Genomic DNA, 24415 nt, shown 5'->3' with positions numbered 1-24415 from the left:
TGTGAACCGGGTTGTTTCGTTCGTCAAATTCTGAAATCAGATATGTGTTTCGGTTATTCTAATGATTCGTAAAAAAAATTGATACACATTTCTCAAACTAATCCAAAAAGGAGGTGGTTATGAGATAGGGATATGGAAATCAATTTTATAACTACTAATTTAATTTCTATTTAAGCATTTAAATGTAATTGTTTAATACCAAAATAAATATATGAACCAAAGATATAGCAAAGAACAATAAAATAATATTTTTAATTAAATTAAAAATGTTCATTTCAACACTCAATCAAACACATTATATCAGATATTTAACCTCAACTCTATATCATATTAACCTGATTTTTAATTTCAAGCCGATATCACGTTTTGAACCAAACGACCCCTAGTTGTTACAATTAGATGGAGGGCAAGGAGTATAGTTTTTATATTTTAATTTGTTATGGATTTAGATAAAGAGTTGTTTGAATTATAATTATTAAAAACGGTTAGTTATAATGAGAATGAGATTATAATAAATTTTGATATTTGTATGAAATTTTCGTTTTTGTTAATCGGGCGTGACTCGTGTGAGTACTCGTTAATCCTGTATACACTCAATAATATGATTTATATGATGTTATGATGATATTTATCGTAATTTAAAAATAAAAAATTAGTGAAAAGGTGAAATTTTAAAGTAAGATTTGTTATCCTGACAAAAAAAAGAATTAAGATATATTATCTTTTTCTAACGAAATGTACATTTAAGAGCACATTAAAGAAAATAACTTTTGATTCTTCTTGACAATCTTATGCGAGACTATTTTCATAATCCAATATTTTTATCCGATTTTTATCCGACAATGTTGGTTTAAAAAAAACATGATACGGTATAATATCGTGTTATCAAAAAATTACTACATAATATTACCCTTTCACGTACTGTGGTGTTGTATTGCAGTATGGGTCTTATTTCAACAAAAACTAGATTGTATAACGAATAACGGGACAACTGGGAGAAGGGCGATTTCAATTAATCCTGAAAATCTTCTTCAATATCACTTCCTTCCGCCAATTGTTATCGTTTCTGGAATAGTGTCCGGCACACATTTTAATATGAATATAAAGTATAGTTCTATAATTTTTTAAAAAAAATTTCTTTTTCTGAATAAAAATAGAATGTTTAAATTTTTATTCAGAAAAAGAATTTTTTAAAAAAAAAATTATAAAAGTATACTTTATATTCATCTTAAAATGTGTGTCGGACACTCTCTTAGAAATGGTAATAATTGGAAGGGACGGGGGAGTACAACTTATGATGTTCTTAATTTGTCAGTAATTCTTTATGTATATGTGTATATAATCCGTGATTAGTGTATGGGTGTTAGATAAATGTTTTAATAATTGAATTTCTAGTTAAAATTGGTTGGGTTTATACTTGAATTCTTTTTTTTTTGCAGAAATATAAATATTTTCATTGATAAAAATCAATAATACAATCTGGAGGGACAAAGTTTCCTTCATTTATCAAAATATATCATCTAAGCGAAAAGCAAGCACGTGCTCCCGGAAACTTAGACAATATCGCTTCATTGTCCAATCAGATAACCCACAGTTAGGCCGCATTAAAATCCCTCAAAAGTAAAACTCAGTGGGAAAAAAACTAATTAGGGGAAAAAGGGTACCCACTAAAAAATATAATATACAATACTAAGTATAAACTATAATCTGATATTGCGCGGCCAATCTCGCATATCTTCAACACTGTCTTGTAATCCGAGAATTTGATTGATAATTGATTTTATAATCTGATATGAGAACCCCCATTAAATCTCTTACCATCCTGGAAATAAAACCAAAGAGACCAAAAAAATATTAAAAAATGATTATTAAAATTATAAAACAACAACAAATATATAATACATAATAATAACATAAAATCTAACCAAAAATATTAGTTAGACACAAGCAAGCCCGATAAATTGGCACAAAGCAAGCCCGATAAATTGACACAAAACAAGCCCGATAAATGTCACAAGATTTCCTCTAAAAGGCCAAAATTATGCCCACAAATAGGCCACCCATAAAAGCATTCAATCAAAGCACTCATTAAAATATCTAACAAATAATTAAATATATTCTAAATTTGTAACTCCCTCTTTAAGTAACTACCAAATTACTCTAACAATTGTGACATCAACAATTAAATTGAGCAATTACTATTAATTAGAACAAAATTATAGCAACAAGTCGATCACTTAAAATTTTAATTAGGAGATAACACAATCAATACATAATAAAAGAAATAAATATTAATACTCATATTCAAAATTTGAAACAAAACCTTTCATTAAAAGCAATTATAATATATAAAATTAGAACTTGCAAGGAGTAATAATTTATAGACACCAAACTCAATTTTTTAAACCAGACACACCATATTAATACGTCTAATTCACATAGTATCACATAACACTACAAAATACCTTTTTAAACCAACCGCAACTAAATTCTTGAAACCGTAGAAAACCGCCCACCCAAACCTCCGACCGAGAAACATCACTTTGATCACCAAAATAATAAGAGACTAAATCAATAGTTAAGATAAAACATTATCCACAAATATAAATGTTAGGGCAAAAACACGCGCTAATATTCACGCAAGTATACACGTTCGCAGGTAGTATAAGATATAAATCAGATTCGTTCCCATAGAGACTGGTTTAGGTTAAGTTCAATTTATGCAACTATGCAACTATGCAACAATGTATGGTTATCGCTCAATGCTAAGGCAAATAACAAATTGGATTTTTATTAAACTAAGAGTTTATACTAAATAACATTAACTAAGAGAATTGAGGTTGAATTACTATATATGACAAACATGGGATTCTGACTTCTTTACTACTTCATTCAATAGCCTTTTCGTTCTTAACCTTAGCATGTGATGGTGATGACACTAATCAGATAACACGAAACTGATAAACGCCAACTTTCGTTGCACGAGTACCATTCTACCAAACATGGACAAAAGAGATAGAAGCTGAATAGGTACCAATTATATTGATACCCTATATGTCTATAGAATTTGACAACATAACGGTTTAAGCACAAGTTATCTATCTTGATTACATAGGGCAAGTAAAACGGTTAAAATTACCTACGAATCATGCATAACAAATACATGAACCTATGCTAGCATGACAAGTTCTAAACCTCTATATTCACTGTCGTTTCAATAGAGATTAACACACTATCATTTATGTTAGCTACGCACATAAGACGAATAAGCACAACCAATACTAGGATATCAATCAATCACCACACACCAAGATATCGAAACAAATTAACTATTGAAATCCATAAGTAAATCCGCTGGAATCCCATGATAACGATTAACCCATAATTGAACTCATCGTCGCCATGGGTTCCAATGAAAGCATGGTATAAACAAGGTCTTAATAAACTGAATAATAATCAAAGTACGAATAAACGAGATCTAAGTTCAACAAGAACGAAAATGAGAATCCAAAGTTACAACTAATTCAAAGAATCACAAGTTGAAAATAAGATCTTATTTTTCGGAGTTGATTTGTGCTTCTAGGTCTTCTCCTTGGTATCCCAATCTTCCCGGATGATGAAAACCCTTTTTTTAAAGTATATATACGCCCCTAGTGGACCTGGACCCTTAAAATCGTCAAATTCCACTCAAAAAAGCCTTTTTCAGCGAAATCAGCGACCAGCCGCGCCTCAGGCGGCCGCCTCAGCTTTCCAAGCAGGCGCCTCATCTCCCAAGCGGCCGCCCCACATCCCAGGCGGGCGCCTGCAACCTGTTTGGAAAAAATTCTGATGAATCTTGTTTTGGCCATAACTTGAGTTCTACTCGTCAGAATTAGGCGATTCAACTGCCCACGTGAAACTAACGAGATTCTCTACAACTTGACAATGGCCTTGGCTTCCAAATCTGATCATTTTTTATCATATTTTCTTTAAAAGCTCCTTTCTTCATTTAACTGATACCTGAAATGCAATAACACAAAAACACATCAAAATACCAACAACTTGAGTCCAAAACACCAATTTAAGTTTGTAATGAAGCGTTCCAAGTGGATATAAAATCCACTTATCAATAAACATACATAATTACATATGCCAGACATTCACATATAGGAAAGGATAATACAAAACAAATCTAGTAACAAGGAATTAAGGAGCGACTCAAACAAGATCTTTTAAACACGAAGCACGTACTAGCGAGGGGATTTTAAACCTCTACCAATCCTTCTTGAAAGTGTATCAATGTGTTTGCTTGAAACACTATTGAAAAGGCAAAAAAACTATATATAACATGACAAGAAATAAAAGAAATTGAACCCTAAAAATTATCAAATCGACGGCGAAACTGATTGGAGAAAAAGACCGAAAGATCCGATTTATTTGGATTCAAACGACTTCGATGCTGATTGGGTTTCTAATTTTGGCAGCGGCAAAGGACGGAGCATCTGGATCTGTTAACGTCAGGATCGATGGAAATGGTGAAATTGTGTTGCGAAACCCAGTGTGGGAGAGAGAGGGGGGGAGAGAGAGAGAGAGTTCTCTCAATATGGTTTGTACTTGAATTCATATGTTTCTAATCAGGGCTTATATTCAAGATACAGTTTACACTCGAATTTTTTATTGGGATTATTAGTTTATGGGTGATTAGAATTCATTCAAGTTCTAATTAAATTTAGCAAGTCAATATAAGTCAGCATGAACATACTACAATATCATATCACATGATGCATAATACGGTATGATATCATAGTACGGTTTTTTTTGAATAAAGGCAATTACATTAAGCTTAAACATCCGACAAAAGTGTCTCCAACACACATAATGGAGGGGACGAATAATCAACGAAGCTATTAAGCGTACAAGGTAACCTGGTTAACAAGTGAGCCACCCTGTTTGCATGCTTCCTATTAAAAACAACTGACACTCCACTTTTGCTTTCCATAATAGATCTACAATGCTCAATAATATCACTGAGTTACAGCCTGTTGTGATTCACCTTGTTTACTTCCTGAACACTTGGCATCGAGTCACTCTCCACCGTGGTTACTTGTTCCGGTAGTTCATCAAGCCATTTTAATGCCTCCAAGATGCCAACTGTTTCTGCCTCCAACACCGAGACCCTACCTACAATCTTCATCGTTCTGTGAGACAGCCCGCACTTCTGGACTATTAATTCTAAACCGAAACTAAAATAAAATACAATTTATTGATAAAAAAAAAAGTCTATTACAGAGGTGACTATTACAAACGCGCAGCTAAAAGCGGAAGCTCAAAGGTCAATCTACTCAAATTCTAAGTCCTCAAACTTCAATGTTATCCAACTCGAACTCTTAAGTGAAACCTGAAATATTAAAAGAATGAGCGGAGAAGCCTAGCAAGACACCAATCGATCCAACTAGTAGGCCAAGTAAAATGTACACATATAACAAAATACGACAATTTGTACGATACGATATACGAAACAAACACTTTAGATACACATTCTTATTCTTATTCTTATTCTTATTCTTATTCTTATTCAATATACACAATACACATACCACATAAATAACAATAATTCAAAATCCATAATCCATGCCACGACCACTAAAACCCGGTGATAACGGTCCTAAATTTTTTGAAAACTATCACTACAATCCGGTGACTGCGGTCCTAAGTTCTTATTCGATATTTTCACAAACCACAACACAAATCAAAGATCTTAAATTATCGCCGAGACACACAATGCATACACAACAATACATACACTCTAACACATAATAATTTCAAATATATCATCAATTAGCCCATGTTTTGATATTTAAATATACACGCGTAACATACAATTTTGAAAACACAAGAAAGATCGATCGAAAACTTACCTCAAATACTGGTCAGATCTGAATTTACTCATTTTGACCCTCTAAACGATGTTTTCTTAAAAAAATACGAAACACGAAAGCTGTAGAGAACGAAAAGACCTTTCCGAAAAGTCCAGAATCAATGAATTCCGACTTACAATGAATTTCCTACGAATTTTACAAGACTGCTGATTTATGCCGAGAAGAGCCCTACGAATTTTACGAATAAAAACAAGGAAGACAAATATGGTATATTTATAACGATACAAAACCCTATGTATTAACCTACAAGTTATTCATAATATAATCTGATCCAAATTTTAGGCCAATTATTCTGATCCAATTTTAAATCCTAATCTTTATCTAATTTTAATACTTTTTTCTATTATTTTATTATTAATCGAATTCTAAAAATTACGGGATATTACATAACTGAGACATCTCGCACTTCCGGACTATAAATTCTAAACCGAAACTAAAATAAAATACAATTTATTGATAAAAAAGTCTATTACAGAGGTAACTATTACAAACGCGCAGCTAAAAGCGGAAGCACAAAGGTCAATCTACTCCAATTCTAAGTCCTCGAACTTTAATGTTATCCAACTCGGACTCTTAAATGAGACCTGAAATATTAAAAGAATGAGCGGCGAAGCCCAACAAGAGACCAATCGATCCAACTAGTAGGCCAGGTAACATGTACACATATAACAAAATACGATAATTTGTACGATACGATATACGAAACAAATACTTTCGATACGCATTCTTATTCTTATTCTTATTCAATATACACAATACACATACCACATAAATAACAATAATTCAAAATCCATAATCCATGCCACGACAACTACAACAGGTGATAACGGTCCTAAATTTTCTGAAAACTGTCACTACAATCCGGTGACTGCGGTCCTAAGTTCTTATTCGATATTTTCACAAACTACGGCACAAATCAAAGATCTTAAATTATCGCTGAGACACACAATGCATACACAACAATACCTATACTCTAACACATAATAATTTCAAATATATTATCACTTAGCTCATATTTTGATATTCAAATATACACGCGTAACATACAATTTTGAAAACACTAGAAAGATCGATCGAAAACTTACCTCAAATACTGGTCAGATCTGAATTTACTCTTTTTGGCCCTCTAAACGATGTTTTCTTAAAAAATATGAAACACGAAAGTTGTAGAGAATGAAAAGACCTTTCCGAAAAATCCAGTATCAATGAATTCCGACTTACGATGAATTTTCTACGAATTTTACAAGACTGCTGATTTATGTCGAGAAGAGCCCAACGAATTTTATGAATAAAAACAAGGAAGACGAATATGGTGTATTTATAACGATACAAAAACCCTATGTATTAACCTACAAGTTATCCATATTAGAATCTGATTCAAATTTTAGGTCCATTAGTCTTATCCAATTTTAAATCCTAATATTTATCTAATTTTAAACCTTTTTTTATTATTCTATTATTAATCAAATTCTAAAAATTACGGGATATTGCATTCTGCCACAAACAAACTGCCTTGATAATCTCTCACCAACATTCCAACTGAGAAGTAACCTACTCCATCAAAAACCGACGCATTTACACTCAATTTAAGCTTTCCTATCGGAGGAGCTTTCTACTTCTTAGTATGGTGAACATAATTCATTCTCAGATTACAAACAATGTTCATCTTTTTTCTGCGCCTGCTTCCATTCTACCACTTTCTTTGAGCTCCAGTTCATTGCAATTTCAGTTGATATGACCTTATTTTCCCATACCCTCTTATTACGAGCCCACCAAACACCCCACGCTCGTTACAAAGCTTGTCAAGAAGCCAGTCCGAGACGCTCTCAACCTCCCAGGTGTTGTAGTTGAGCCTTGTACGTTGCCAACAGCCTTTTGCAAATTCACAGTCAATAAGCAAGTGCATTAAATGTTCAATGTCCCCAATACACATTACACACCCAATAGGAACTCGAATGCCTTTACCTCTTAGAAGATTATGAACATGAATAGTATTACGACACACTCTCCATATAAACATTTTAATTTTACGTGGCACACTCAAACGCCGGAGCTTCCTCCAACCATCAGATTGCTGCAAGTCTACATCTCCCAAATGATTCAGTTGCCATTGATAATAACCCGACTTCACTGTGTACTGACCATCCTTAAAATGGACCCAGGCTATCTTGTCTTGTGTACTACTTTGAGGTATACGAGTTGCTGAAATGGCTTCCGCATCATTACTGTTAAACGTAGATCTGACCTTAATCTCATCCCATTCCTTCTGTCCAGCCAAGAAAAAATCACACACCTTCGACTCTGAGCTGCAGATTCCCCCATGATCAACACAAAAGCTATCCTTCCCCCTCAACCACCTATCCCCGAAATGTTAATGAACTTACCATCTCTAATAACCCATCTTGAACCTCCTTTCATATTTTCTTTAGCCTCCCAAATACTAGACCAGGTGTAATTTGAACCCCATGATCTACTAGTTTGCAACAAAATACAATTAGGATAATAACGAGCCTTCAGCAGCCTAGCTAACAGAGTACCTGGATTTTTGACAAGATTCCAACACTGCTTTCCCAATAATGAAATGTTAAATCCATGTAAATCTCGAAAGCCCAAACCACCTTTTTCTTTTGACATGCTCATCCTGGACCACGATAGCCATTTAACACCTTTATTATTCGAAGAGTTAGATTTCCACCAGAAGGTATTCATCAACCTCTTTATCTCCTGACATAACGTTTTTGGGATCAAAAAATATGATATCGTGTACGTAGGGATTGTTTGAGCAACACTCCTAATTAACACCACCTTCCCGGCTCTCGATAACAGCCTTGTATTCCAACCTTGAATCTTCTTCCATACTTTATCCTTCAAATACCGAAAAATCAACTTTTTTGATTTACCAATGATATTTTAATACTGTTAATACCAAGGTATTTACTACTTTTAATACTGTTAAACACCCCAAGCAAGTTCCTTATTTCTGTTTGTTTATCTCGCTTTACGTTCGAACTGAAAAAAATAGCTGACTTATGATTATTCACTGTTTGCCCAGAGAAAACCTCATACGAATGCACCACTTCCTTTTATCATGTTTGTCTCCATCGTCGTCACTTTAAAGAATAAAAAATCATAGTACCGGTTAAAAAGAAAAATAAAATTTGTATTGTTGGATAGAAAAATTATGTATTGTGAAAATGATCCAAAGATCCCGAACCTGTACCATTGGATCATGAAATCATGTGTTTGAAAAAGTACAATCATACCACTATGTTTATTATAGAAATAATGTATTGTTAAGATTGTTATACACACAATTTAATGATAAAAAAATTGATATTATTAAACTTAACGTAAAATATTAACAAAACTTTAAAAATCAAATTTATCATAAAGTTTACCACAAATCTCATATAATTTTTTTTGTAATAACAAAATGTACATATAGTAATATTATGCCTTTTTAAAAAAAAGTAATATTATGCTTAATTCTATTTTCATTCATTAAAAAATCAAATTGTTATTAACAATTTTAGATTTTTAGTGTTCAAAACATTAAAATTGTTATTAAATAAATAAACATTTTTCTTCACGTCGTGCAAAAATAAACCACTACATAAATCCCTAACCTTACTAGATTACACTGCAATTTCTTCCTCCCCCATATATACACACAACAGATCTGTATCTATAATCTATACATACAAATCTGTCAGATCACCTCTAATGGACTTCTTCAAATCCGTCTTCTCCGACGACCCGGACGACTCAAATCCCCAAACTACCCCTCCTCAACCCCAAATTTCGCATCCCAATGGAAACCCTAATTTTAACCCGGACCCGGATTCTGACCCGACCCGGGAGATGTCAACTGTTTCTAATGCTTGGAGCTTTGGGAGTACGTTATTGAGAAGCATAGCGACGAGATCAGAGGCAATTGTGGAGACGTATCGTCGCGATATCGAAGAATTTAGCTCAGGATTGAAGAAGGAGAGTGATGTTATTGTGAAAGCTGCTTCGAAAGCGGTGAAAGATATTCCGGGATCGTTGGAGGCTGGGGCGGGGTTTGCGCAGGAGAAATTGGAGTCTGTTGGACAAGTGATTGATGATTTTACGGAGATTATTGCACGTAACAGAGATATTTTAGTTAGTAGTGATCACGATGATGATGATAATAATTACGCGAGTGGAATTGGGGGAATTGGGGAGAGTAGTGGGAATGTGGGGGTGAAGGCGTATAGTAGGGTGGAGGCGTTGGTACGAGGAGTGGAATGTGATATGAATACGTATTGTAGGGAGATCGAGGAGGAGTGTGAGGAGGAGTTTGAGGAGTGGAGGAAGGGGGTTAAGGTGGAGGAACGAGCCCGGGAGGTGGAGGAGGCGGTGGAGAGGAATGGGGTGATTAGGGAGATTTATGAGGAGGTTGTTGGTTCGGGGAAGGTGGAGGAGGGGGTTTTTTGGGAGAGGTTGTTTTTTAGGGTTTGGAAGGTGAGGAAAGCGGAGGAGGCGAGGAGTAGGTTGGTTAGGAGAGTGATGGCGGGGGAGGAGGACGAGGAGGAGTTGAGTTGGGATGTTGATGAGGAGGAGTTTGAGGAGTGTGAGGAGAGGACGTTGAGACGGGGGGATATTGTGGAAGGGAAAGGTGGGATGTTGGAGGGGTTCGGGGAAGATAGTGGTGGGAAATCGGAGGTTGAGGGTAATTTGGAAAAGGGGAATGACGAGGAACGTGGAGGTGATCAGGTGGGAAGTGAGAAGATTGAGGTTGGTGTTGAGAAAGAGACAGAGAAAGTGACGTCGGAAGGGAAAACGGATAGTGATATATCGGTGATTTCTAGTCAGTTATCGCCTGAGGAAGATCTTGGGTGGGATGAGATTGAGGATATTGGGAGTAGTGATGAGCATAAGGTGTCTACGGATGGGAGTCCGAATAAGGCTGATTTGCGCAAGCGGTTGAGTGCTGCAGCGGATGAAGAAGAAGACTTGACTTGGGATATTGAAGACGATGATGAGCCTGTGAAGGCATGATCAACAACATTACGATCTTCATTATGTTTGATGGCACATTGCAGGTTGATAATAAGTCGTGAATTGAATTTACCATTATAATGTCTATTTCTTGCTTCCGGTGTCCTACTTACACATACAGTGTTTGATCTTTCAATGTAAATATTGCAATCTTTTTTGGCAGAGCTATTAAGCTGTGCTTTTTCGGCAGAGCTATTAAGCTGTGCTCTTTATATGTTAGACACACTGGTTAATTTACCTGTGATGCCTGTTCACCCTTAGAACTGCTACTGATTTCTCAAACTATAATATACTGTTCCTTTGTTACATTGTATTAATCTGTGTTCCTTTGTTACATTGGATTAATTTGTTAAATTAGTTTCTTGTTGAAATGTTATTTTCTTGATTCAGTGGACAAGTTGATATCAGTCCCTTTCATATCTGTAAATCGCGGGAGCATATTCGTTCTGGGAAATACTCTTGCATTCTAGGCTGCTAAATCCTAATCAATTTGTAATCTCGACTCCTTGAAAATGCTTCTGCTTGAATATCGTTAACTCTGATCAGAATACCATTCAATTCAACTGAAAAGGGGAAAGAAATTACACTGCCGGGTTTTGCTGAGGGGAGAGCAGCGGACGAGGACGATGATAGTTTTCATAGATGGATTATTAGTTGGTTATGTTACAAGACTTTGCACTTTGCTTCAAGTTGTTTTACAATACTCTGTAGCTTCAGCCAGCCCACCTACCAAACTGCTCGGATGTTTACATTGAGGGACGGGAAATTAGGACGCATTTTAAGGCTCCCGTAAAACATGGTTCCTGAATAATTTTAAATATTTTTTTTCTTTTAAATAAAAATTCAATGTTGAAACTTTAATATAAAAAAATAATTTTTTTTTAAAAAAAATTGTAGAACTATATTTTATAATAACCTTAAAATGTGTGGCTTAGACTAAAGAATCCGGTGGGATAGAGGGAGTAATTATTACTACCAAAGTCAGACAAAGAAAATTAATCGAAGGCAAACAGAAATATGTAAGCATCACTGGGATGATCATTGTAAAAAAAGGTTAGTTCTGTTAACCTGTTTACAACTGATTAATAACATTGTATCCAACTGAATAAAAGCTGTTCTATACTTGACCAAATCCAACTCAAATACAATACCACTAGACTAATAATCTGATTAGTTGGTTCATGAAATACAACATAATATAAACTTGAATAAATCACATATCCTGGACAAATAAAATCAAGTCAACAGTTGAAGTCCATGCATTTCAATTTAAACTTGCTGCAATGTGTATGTGTGCTGCCTGCAACTCAGCTACATGTAAGTATGCAACATGCTACTCAGTCACTCCTTCCAAGCCTTCAAATCAACATTTAACCTAGTTTACAATAGCGGCAATTTCAATATGTACTAAAGATGAAGTATCTCCTTTTTCCACAACTAAACACACAGATTAACGTTGCCATTAATTAAAGATAAAACGAACATAAACACCATAGCAAAACAATTCCCAGAACAATAAGCTGGGACAGAAACACTAGTTATTATGCAAGTATTTCCGTTTAGATGTAAGAGAGCCTTAGTTAACTTTACAAAGAATGATGAAACCCATACCAAAGATGCGTACATAGGGCTTATTATTTATGTACCCCGAGATGAGATTTCATGGTTAATTGTTTCATTGCCCCTTCATCCACATAAGAATAAAGTATTCACACAAATGAAAAAACACGTTGCCTCTGATTACATGGTCTCTCTTTGTTGCTTTTTCAATGTGCAGATATGTCTTTGCACTCTAATATACAACCATAAAACAAAGAAGTTGTGGAGTTGCATTGCAATCAAGTGATAAATGCAGAATATTCAGCCCTAAATTTAACATCCGAAGAGGGTAATCATAAAGGAAAAACCTTTAGCATTAAGCTGATAATGCAATATGATCAGATGTAGAACGTAATTATGATGTCAATTTGAAGTTCTTTGGAAATTTGGAACATCTACCACTCCAATAATATACAACGTAATTGTTATGTCAATTTGAAGTTCTTTTGAAATTTGGAACATCTACTACGTCAATAAAAGAGCCATGAAACTCGAGTCACCAACTACTGAAAAAAATTAATAGACAATTTTGTCAAGCTAATGCTTCTATCTATAACATTAGCAGGCCTCTGATATAGAAGTACATGACACTACTAGTATCATGGGCATCTGATCAAGAAGCTAACACTACAAATGCTATAGAGCTATACTTCAGATTTAAGAATGTAGAATTTCCATGCATCCGATCTTCAAGTGATTTACTTTTTCTAACTCTGAGTTTTTACAACTTAAATTCATTGTTTGAACAAGAAGTCCCTCGTTTTAGCTGTATCGCTTTAAATATTTCAGGTTGTAAGATTGCCAATCAATTGTCTTGTTAGTCAGACAGACCAAGATTTTGCAAGTCTTAGTTATACTCCCATCATTCCAAATAAAGGGGACCTATTAGCACATTAATAATCTCCCAATTAATGAAGCTCCTTACCTTTTGATATTATCATCGCCGTTTTATAAGCATGTCATTAGCTGTCACGGTAACATGTTTAAAAATAAACTGAAGCAAATAGAACTATATCTTAGTCATTCAGGGAATTAAAAGCAGCATCACATGGCTGGTACATCATCATTATACCTTGGAGAAAAATGGATTTGAAGTGTCTGCAATTGCGTCATATATAAGATATCAGCAACTTGAAGTAAACAATCATATAGAGTGAAAGTGAGAAAATAGCAAACACATGCTGCCAGAAGAGAAGAGCTGAAGCTTCACTGACTGCATATCCCCTTAAGCTAGCAATTGCTCCAAACAAGATCGCACTGGGGGTAGTGTATTGCAATAAAAGCACAAACCGGTACATTTGATCCCCATCAATCAAGAAATTCATCTTATCTGCCAGAAAAACAACCCCTATTCCAAACAGCGGAAGTACAAGAAGTCTTGCAACAATGATTCCAACTGTAGTTCGTCGCCCAAGGCTAGACTCATTGGGGCCTTCAGCAAGCATACCTCCAAGGACCAGCATAACTGATGGAACCATTGCTCCAGCAACAATTTCTAGACTGTCTGTAATAAATGCAAGTGGAGCATCATTGCCATAAATAAGAGCTTTGATTGGAGAAATCATGCCAATAACAAAAGCCAACAACGTAGCAATTGTTGGTGGCTGAAGAATATGGCTAAGTGGTGTCTGCTGAGCAACTCTTTTGATTTTCTTAACCACTGGTGGCTGCGCTAAACACCTAATTGATTTGGGACTCGGAGGGCCTCCCTCCTCCAGCATTTCAGAATCCGGAATCGAACCTTCTGAAATACTCGAAACACTATTAAACACTCTGGCTATAAACGGAGTTTTGCAATGCTCAGTTTCTTTATCTTCCATACCAGGCCATTCAGCTTCCACAAGAAGTGGCCTACTCAAATCATTCGTCGCTACCTGTTCCACAATCTCAACATCCTCCTCAACAACATCATAATACTCAACTGGCGGTTCCATCATATGATAAACAAGCGTATAAACAAGCAACACAGCAACCCATTGTGAGTACGATACATAAGCCACACCCGTCCTCTGACAATCCTCCCCAAAAGGGTTATCATTACTATGACACACCGACCCAACAATAGCAAGCGGAAGATTACCCGTGTTCCCAAACGCAGTCACAATAACCGTAAACCTCACAAACTCAGGAGGAGGTCTACAGATTTTCGCCACTAAAAACCCCAACAAACAACCCACTATAGTACTAATTATCACATTCACAGGTATAAACCACCATTGTATAAAATTCTTAGCCGTAATCGATTCACCAAAATGCACAAAAATAGTACAAGGCAAGAACAAAGAAAAAACAAGTTTGCTAAGAAGCTTAAAAGTTGATCTTGGAACAATCTGGGTTTTTGGGTGTGCTAAAAGTAAACCAATCAATGTAAGAGATATAAGCTTCAATAAAGACATAACAGCACTTAAATAGCTTCCACTATAAAAGTTGTTATCTTGAGTTTGCGAACTGAAAGCCTCCATCATTCAAGAATTAAACACTTTTTACACTCAGACTCGTTGACTAGAACGAGGACAAGAGCTTAACCACTGCACCGAAAAAATCAAACACTTTCAAACCCAAATTATAAAGATTCAATCTTTGATAACCACACAGCTAGCCTGATAAAACCCCGATGTAAAATCTGGAGATTTTAAGAGGGGTTTATAAAAAATTGAAATTTAGATAAAAAAAAAAGAATGTTAAAATATAAAATATTGTGCATACATGTGAGGAGAAAAAGAAAGAGACTTACAGAATTTGATGTTCCAGAATACTACAGTACAATAATTGGTTATTTTTCCAGAAATGTGTTTGCTAGAGAGAGATGTTAATAATTGAAATGAATATGATTAAATTGGAAGCCCCATGGCCATGGGCCTTAACGTATGCAACATGAATAGATGAGGGTGATGTAACTTGCACATGTATGTTGTAATTATATCTTGTCGACATCGGTTCCAATTCGAAAACTCGACTCGAGTCCGGCTTATTATAACATTTAAGTCCATAACCTGATGCGTACCGGATCCAATAATCAACAATAAGTTAATTTAAAAAAGTTAGCGATTTTCTGCACATTAGTTGTCTCAAACACTCGTATTGTCATTGATTTAAAATTTAAGTATAAACTATTCTTAAAATGGAAAAATAGAAAAAATTATTTTTGTTATTTACAAATCGGATTTTAATATTTTTTTTCTGTTTTTACATATATTTTAAAATATCCGATTATTCACTCTTACTAATCATACTATATTCGAATATTCAAGCTGTAAACTTGGGTAATGTGTTTTTTTTAAACTCGGTTAGTGTTTTTTTTACTGACAGGGTAGTATAATTCTTTCGATATTTGTATTTAAGAAAATTTGACGATCGTAATTAAAAAAAATAATCAAATCTAAACTAGAATGGATGATCCTGATTAAAAGGGATAAAAAAAGGGATAATCAAATTCAAACTAAAATGAAAGTGAATCAAATTATAACATATTACGGTTATATGGTATCATAATTTTTAGAGGACTTTTAAAAATTATGTTTTTTTGAAATTTTTATTTTCAAATATACAAGTTTTCAAAAAAAAATCAACGCGATACAAGCTCAAATACAATTAAAAGAAATCAGTCATTTATCATAAAACGTAAAGAAGTTGCGGATATTGTTGATCTTGGTTGCAAATCATATTTTTGCAAAAAAGTTTAAAATATAGTAACATGCCAAACAAACTTAGTATTTCTGGTAATTTCTCTAATTTAGTATGTTATTTATGAAATTCGAACACCTGATTATAATAGTAACTTTTAAGATTATATTTATTGAATTTAGCTATTGCCATCAATTTATTTTAAAATATCTAACGGTTACAAATTGAGTAAACAATAATAAAATGTAATCAACATAGCTGTGCAAATTGCTTAGTTATTGGATGTTTAAAAAAAATTCGTCATCACTTGGTCATCTAGCAATAATGCAAAAAAAACAATATATAATGCTGCAACTAGAGCTTCTTCCAACGACATTGTTTATACAAATGTCGTCGAACGTTGAATCAGTGTAAACTTGTTGAACAGGAGTGCTGTGGCTTTCTTTGGTATCTTATTCTCGTTCCTATAGAGATAATGTATCTTGAACTATTCACCGACAAGAACTAACAAGAACTAACTTTCGATCCTTTCATGTAGTGGCTATAATCTTCTGCTGTAATGTAATGCTAAGACATTTGAAAGTTTAAACTATTACTGTTGTAATTGCAGATTCAATAAACTGTGGAACTTGCAGAGAGATGTAAAGTTGCAGAGAGATGCAAGAGAGTGAGAGAGATGAATATTACATTTCCTGATTAGAATGTGTGTTTTTGTACAACTGGATCATACAACTTGCTACAAATAAAGAAGGAGCCGACTATATATACAATACACATTTGTAACTAACTAACAAACTATGACGGAAAACTAACTGCTGGAATATATAAAATAATTTACTTATCAAATTCTATTTATTACGTAATATGACCAACACCCCCCCTCAAGTTGGAGGGGAAGGAACGAACACCCAACTTGGACAGAACTGCTGATGATGAATACCAGGTAGAGGTTTGGTAAAAATATCAGCTAGCTGGTAGAAGTTGGAGTATAACTCAAAGAGATTAGTCCAGAGCCAAGTTTCTCCCGAACAAAATGACAATCTAGCTCTATATGTTTAGTGCGTTCGTGGAAGACCGGATTCTTGGCAATGTATATAGCTGTCATGTTATCACACTTAACTGGAATGGGATTGATATTAGGCATATCAAAATCAGAAAGTAATCTAGACAACCATGCTAATTCTGCAGTAGCACGACGAAGAGATCGGTATTCAGCCGAGAAATGGTATGCTGTTTTTTTGATTTCCATGAAATCAAACTGTCTCCCAGAAATACCACAAATCCACTTACAGAACGTCTGGTGTGAGGGCAGACAGCCTAGTCTGCATCACAATATGCCGCAACAGTATAATCAGACGAATTACTAAAGAACAACCCTTGGTTTGGATCACTCTTAAGGTATCGAAGCACATGAATGGCAGCATTCCAGTGTGGAAGACGTGGATCAGCCATAAACTGACTTAAATGTTGGACTGCAAATGACAAATATGGACGAGTATTTGTCAAAAAATTCAGTTTACCAACCAATTTTTGATACAGAGAAGGATCATCAATACTCTGACCTTCATTAGGCATTAACTTTGTAGATGAATCTAAAGGACTAACAACAGAAGACATGTGAGAACAATCAAACTCGGTTAACATATCCATCACAAATTTTCTTTGTGACAGAACAACACCAGTGACAATATAGTTGAACTCAATGCCTAAAAAGTAATGCAAACGACCCAGATCTTTAATCTTGAAGGTATTATCCAAGAAACTTTTGATAGCTGAGATTTCTGTAGTATCATTTCCTGTAACAAGGATGTCATCAACGTAGACAGCTAGAAAAGTGATGCCAGAACCAATTTTCTTGTAGAAAAAAGATGTATCATTTTGAGAAAATTTATAACCTTTGGACAACAATGTTGTGCTTAGCTTGAAATGCCATTCTCGAGAAGTCTGTTTAAGACCATATAGAGATTTCCTGAGTTTGCAAACAAGAGTATTGTCAGAAACAACTAATCCTGGAGGAATTTTCATATAGATGTCTTCATGGAGATCGCCATGAAGAAAGGCGTTATTGACGTCCAATTGAGTCATTTCCCAACCTTTCTTAACAGCAGTGGCAACAAGAGCTCGTATTGTGGTCATTTTTACCACAGGAGAAAAAGTCTCTGTGTAGTCAATACCCACTTTCTAGGTAAACCCTTTAATAACCAGACGGGCTTTATACCGTTCTATTGATCCATCAGCATGATTCTTTACTTTGAATACCCATTTACATGAAATCGGTTTCTTTCCCTTTGGTAAAGAAATAAGGGACCAGGTATTATTAGTTTTCAATGCTGAGAATTCAGTAGCTATAGCTTGTTTCCATTCTGGAAACTGAGCAGCAATCTCATAAGAAGAGGGTTCAACAGGAGGTAAACCCATTGTAGCAGTGGCACATCAGACAGTAAAAGTAGCCAGGGGGACAAAAACAGAAGAACAGAAGGAAGTAATGGTATATGAACAACAAGAAGAGGTGCAGTGAGCATGTAAAGGGTGTTCATAATCATTAAGATAAGATGGCAATTTAGTAGTACGAGTAGACTTCCTAATAACTGGAGAGCTGAGACCTTGATCACCTTGATTAAACAAATGTATAGATGGATCAGAAGTATCAGAGGATGACTCTGAGACATTATCAATGACTGGTAGAGGAATAAAGCTAGAAGAAATGTCTGTTTGCACCAAGGGAAAAACATCTTCATAGAATTTGACATCTCTGGATATGATAGTAGAATTATTTGCTAAATTGAGAAACTTGTAAGCCTTTTTACCGAAAGGATAACCTAAGAAAAGACAAGTTAAAGCACGAGGTGACAGCTTGTCTCTGTTAACCTTTGGAACTGTGACATGTGCAAGACAATCAAATGGTTTGAGATGTGTATAAGATGGTTTAGTGCCAAAGAGAATTTCATAAGGAGTCAAACCTTTCAGGACTCTGGATGGAAAACGATTTATAAGATAGGTGGAGGTTAAAACACAGTCACCCCAATATTGTTTGGGAAGATTGGACTGAAACAGAAGGGCTCGAGATGTTTCCAACATGTGCTTGTGTTTCCTCTCCACAACACCATTTTGTTGTGGAGTGTGAGCACAAGAAATTTGATGTAAAATGCCTTTGTCAAGAAAATACTGACTAGCATCATGACTTAAACTAAGTTCTAGAGCATTGTCTGTTCTAACAGATTTTACCTTAACATTGAACTGAGTATCAACCATGGAAACAAAGTATTTGATAAAAGGAAATGCATTGCTCTTAGAACTGAGCAAGTGAGTCCAGGTTGCCCTGGAAAAGTCATCTACAATGGTTAGAAAGTAGCTGTATTTGTTATATGTTTTGATGGGATATGGTCCCCGTATGTCAACATGAATTAACTCAAAACAAGCATTAGAATGAATCTGGCTATGAGGAAAGGCAATCGATGTTGTCTAGATTTAGCACAAAAATCACAATGACTTGATTCGCAAGAGGTATTGGAATCAATATTACACAAAGAAAGAGTTTGAAGCTTGGACATAGGTAAATGACCTAGTCTAAGATGCCATGTTTTGACAGTGGCATTACAGGAAATAGTAGAATTACAATCATTAACATGTGAAACAGCTGGAGGTAAAGCAAAAGCAATGGATGGATGATGCAAGAGATATAGGCCTCTCTGAGTTTTACCAAGAACCGGTGGCTTCCTCAGAGAAGAGCCCTGCATTAAACACAAATCATGAGTGAAATTGATAACACAATTCATCTGACTTGCCAATTTGCTGACAGAAAGTAGATTAAGTTTGAAGTGAGGGGCATATAAGACATTATGTAATGTAATGTCTGAAGAGATTGGGACTGTACCAGCATGAGTTATTTCAACTACATGCCCAGCAAGAAGAGAAACATTTAATGATGTTAAAAATGGTGCAAATATAGAAAATAAGTTTTTATGAAAACACATATGGTCACTAGCTCCACTATCCAAAATCCATGTGATAGAATTTGAATCTGAAAAACAAACCGTTGAGAGATTGATATTACCAGCAAAATTTGCAGTTGATGGTGTTGAATCTGTAGCTTGTGAATTCTTTAACAGAGTCATGAGTTGAGAGTACATCTCTGGTGTAATCCCGGAAGTATTTGAGACAGGTGCTGTGGAGCCGGTAGAAATTTCTGCCTGAGCAGCCTGAGCAGTTCCAGTTCTCTTTGGTTTTGTGAATTTGAAGTCTGCTGGAAATCCATGTAGCTTATAACATTTGTCCACAGTGTTGCCAGTTTTCTTGCAATAGTTGCAAGTGAGATTGCTTCTTTTTGAGTCAAAACCAGGTTTCTTAGCAAACTGATGAACTGGTGGTTTGGAAGAATTCACATAAAGTGAAGCAGAATCAGCCATAAATTGTACTCCAGAGTGAATCTCTCTCTGGGATTCTTCCTGAAGAAGTATGTTATAGACTTGACTGATATTAGGCAATGGTGTTTTCATCAGAATAAAACCACGTATAGCAGTGTATGAATCATTCAAGCCCATAAGAAATTGAATTACTCGCTGATCTTGTTGAAATTTAGAAAGTTTGATGGATGCACCACATTTACAGCCACAAGAACAGGCAGGAATAATAGCTAAAGAATCAACATCATCCCAAAGCACTTTCAGCTTGGTGAAGTAATCAGGAATATTACTGTTTCCTTGAGAAATTTCAGATAACTCCTTGTGCAAAGCAAACAACTGAGTACCATTAGGAGAACCATGACGTTCTTCTAATTCTTGCCACATTTGATGAGCAGAATTAGAGAAAATCACACTACGACCAATAGATTTCGACAAAGATCCAAGTAGCCATGATATAACCATATCATTACACCTCGACCAGCTCTTAAAGGTAGGATCAGTTGCATTTGGTTTGAGTAACGTTCCATCGATAAATCCTAACTTGTTTCGAGCTGACAAAGCAATGATCATAGAGCGTTTCCAGTTACTAAAACCACTACCGTCAAACGGATCACTAATGAGCTTCATACCAGGATTATCCGAAGAATTGAGAAACAGAGGATTATCTTGATCAAGAAGTGTTCTAGAACTAGTATCTGATGTGTTCGCAGAACTCGAAGCAGCCATGGCAAATATGTACTCGAAGCAGAACTCAAGATTCATATGTAACAAGTACTTGCTTAGATCAAATATGTATTGAAAGAACTAATCAATTCTAAAGATTTAATGAAGCAGATAAGCGAAGAAGATAAGCAGCGGAGATAGATGCAATTACTCAGTGTAAAATAACACACAAACAATACAGATTATATGAATCTGATAAACGAATCAAGAAGAGAAATAAAACCTAATCGAAGAGATTGATCGATTCGACGATCGACGAAGCACGTATCGATCGATGAGAAAACGTAACAAATTCAACCGAGATCGGAGATTTCTTGCTTTGATTCGATGAGAAAACATAACAGATTAAACCGAGATTGAGAATGTTGGAGGTGGCTGAGAATCGAACCTTAATTCTCCCGCCAGGCTCTGATACCATGTTGTAATTGCAGATTCAATAAACTGTGGAACTTGTAGAGAAATGTAAAGTTGCAGAGAGATGCAAGAGAGAGTGAGAGAGAGATGAATATTACATTTCCTTATTAGAATGCGTGTTTTTGTACAACTGGATCATACAACTTGCTACAAAGAAAGAAGGAGCCGACTATATATACAATACACATTTGTAACTAACTAACAAACTATGGCGGGAAAACTAACAGCTGGAATATATAAAATAATTTACTTATCAAATTCTATTTATTACGTAATATGACTAACAATTACATTGTTCTTCGATCTGTGGGCTGCAAGAGGTGCCTACAAGATAGAGATTAAAACGCACATATTTATAAGCTAGCATTACGGATCATCCAAGCAATTTTTCACTTGCCTGTGGCATTCGGCAACTGCCAAGTACAAAGGCTAACTTTTTTGTAACAGGAAACTCAGATTTCAATAATCATCCATGACACACATAACACATCAGTTAATGCAGCAATTGTGCATATAGCAGTCCCCATTCTATGTGTAAGAATGTTCATTATTGAGTAATAGTCTCCAAACAAAATACAGGTATAGTAGACATAAAAGCTATTAACCTCGCCGTGCTTGAACACTGAAAACACTTAAGTTTGCAGGTTGCTACCGGGAACATAACGCACTACTTCTTGAATTAGGTGAAACAGCCTAAATACATGAACTTGTACCAAAATTCGAATTGGGCTATAAGCTTAAATATGAAAGTAGGAGGAGCATTATCAAACTTAGTAATGACAACGTTCATGGAATGAGCATTGTGATTGTTTGTAAAAGATATTGTTTATAAAATATCACTGTGCACGCGAGGAAAGGAAGAAAAAGAAATAGTCCCTCCATCCCTCCCAATTATTATCGTTTCTAAAAGAGTGTCCGACACGCAATTTAAGACGAATAAAAAGTATAGTTCTATAATTTTTTTAAAAAAAATCTTTTACTGAATAAAAGTTAAAACATTCTATTTTTATTCAGAAAAATATAAATTTAAAAAAAAGTTACAGAACTATTTTTTATATTCATCTTAAAATGCGTGTCGGACACTCTATCAGAAACGATAACAATTGACTGAGACTGAGGGAGTAAGTATCAGCTCAGTTAGACCAATACTATTTAATCAATTATTCTTTAACAATTCAATTCAACTCCACATGCATTCGTTTTATCCTATACTTTCAATACATAATTCTGTATTTTGAACTTTAATGTAGACTTTAATATGTAATACTTTCAATTTTTTGTGGGATGACATAAATTCCGTGATGAAGACATAAACTGGTGCCAGCAATTGAGATAGGAGTATTTACCTGCATAAATACAAGCCGCTGTAATAAGAAAAGAGAAGCCCAAGCAGAGAAGAAGTGAACCTAGATATGCAGGAGAGAGTGGAAGGTTGACATCTGAGAAAGAAGCATCATAGACTGTTACCATTCCTATGAATTCATACAATTTCATGGATCCAGTCGGAGTGATTACTGATTAACCTGTAAAAATGATATTGAAACAAAAAGTCAGAAGGGATTCTGAATCAATATAAGATAAACAATAGATGAAAAAAATTTAACCTTCGTTACATAGATAATTGGCAACAAATAATGATTATTATGAATGAATTAATTCTGAAAAATTTACATGTTTTTGGCCTAAAATAAGTGTCCAAGTGTCCATACCCTTGTCCGAGTGTCCAGTGTCCGTGGTACTTGAAGCAAAATGAAGAGTCTGGGTAACTAAGTTTACAAGTATGAAAGGTAATTATTGTGGCAAGGTTCTTTGTTTGGTTGTTCTAGTGTGCATATACAGGTATAATGATAGAGCCTCAACCCAAGTTTGACGGATAATAGATTATAATGGTTCGAATATTGAAACCTTCAGCCACCTCATCATTTCCTTGGATCTTTCAATCTTGATAAACATCAACTTTATAATAAATATTTTGCTAATTATTCTTGAAGAGAAAAAATTGTTTGGGACGAAAGCAAATAAAGATTGGATTGTCATATAGATTATCTTTTGATCTATTTTGTAGTCAGGACTAGCAGCTATAACTAGATATAAATGTGCAATCAGTGACCAATTAGTCGGCAAAAAAACTCAGAAGAAGCATAATGGTACATGACAGGCGAGTCTGCTGTGTATCCGGAAGTACATGGAACAATAAACCTTAAGGTTCCTATATCTGAAGGCAATTTCCAGCAAGCAAAATGCAAAATGATTGCCGTTTGTATTCATACAACAAAATAAAACATACATCCAGGCCCTAAAAGTAATCAGTAATAAAGTGAACACATTAACACTATGGTATTAGCCAATCATATTCTTAAAAAGCTTCAGAAAAGGATCAACAGCTTCTTTTTGTGTTTTATACTTGATTTCTATACAAAAGTATGATTGACAATGTCAATCTCTTTATTTTTACGTTCCCAATAGTTGAACAGCGTAGGAGGGTAAGATGATATCCACAGACCTTACCTCTATTGTTGTTTCTGTAAAGACCCCGGCATTTGACAGTGCAATAATACTACAAAAACAAGCAGAAGAATAACTTATAGTGGTGACAGTCAAATTCCTGTAGAAAATAACAGGTAACAGCCTAAGGAAAGTTAGCTATATAATGCACAGGTCTTATGATAGGTTATTACCACACCACTTGCAAGTTGCAACTAAGAGATTTCT

General features: G+C 35.0%; 3 protein-coding genes across 6 annotated transcripts; 1 reads left to right on the top strand and 2 right to left on the bottom strand.

The window, feature by feature from the left end:
• The first annotated feature begins 9519 nt into the window (after window positions 1-9519).
• LOC141677434 (uncharacterized) lies at window positions 9520-11253 on the top strand. Its single transcript, XM_074483371.1, has one exon. The coding sequence runs from the start codon at window positions 9642-9644 to the stop codon at window positions 10938-10940; it is 1299 nt and encodes a 432-aa protein (XP_074339472.1). The 5' UTR covers window positions 9520-9641; the 3' UTR covers window positions 10941-11253.
• A 703-nt stretch (window positions 11254-11956) lies between these two features.
• On the bottom strand, window positions 11957-15429 carry LOC141677408 (protein PIN-LIKES 2). 4 transcript variants are annotated; one of them, XM_074483345.1, is made up of 3 exons: window positions 15274-15429; window positions 13612-15067; window positions 11957-12315 (listed from the first exon to the last, which is right to left on the bottom strand). In XM_074483345.1, exon 2 carries the CDS (start codon window positions 15002-15004, stop codon window positions 13649-13651), a length of 1356 nt encoding a protein of 451 aa, XP_074339446.1. In that variant the 5' UTR covers window positions 15005-15067; window positions 15274-15429; the 3' UTR covers window positions 11957-12315; window positions 13612-13648. The 4 variants fall into 4 exon arrangements, with proteins under 4 accessions (XP_074339446.1, XP_074339454.1, XP_074339462.1 ...); XM_074483353.1 differs by having other exon boundaries at window positions 13612-15162; window positions 15274-15414; XM_074483361.1 differs by having other exon boundaries at window positions 11957-12296; window positions 13612-15387.
• A 3652-nt stretch (window positions 15430-19081) lies between these two features.
• On the bottom strand, window positions 19082-22660 carry LOC141724003 (uncharacterized). The gene is made up of 2 exons (XM_074525990.1): window positions 20218-22660; window positions 19082-19894 (listed from the first exon to the last, which is right to left on the bottom strand). The coding sequence occupies exons 1-2, from the start codon at window positions 21326-21328 to the stop codon at window positions 19860-19862; spliced, it is 1146 nt and encodes a 381-aa protein (XP_074382091.1). The 5' UTR covers window positions 21329-22660; the 3' UTR covers window positions 19082-19859.
• Window positions 22661-24415: the final 1755 nt, after the last annotated feature.

Source organism: Apium graveolens, chromosome 1 (assembly GCF_009905375.1).
Source record: "Apium graveolens cultivar Ventura chromosome 1, ASM990537v1, whole genome shotgun sequence".
Classification (NCBI taxonomy): Eukaryota; Viridiplantae; Streptophyta; class Magnoliopsida; order Apiales; family Apiaceae; genus Apium; species Apium graveolens.
This window is presented reverse-complemented; position numbering and strand designations above follow the sequence as displayed.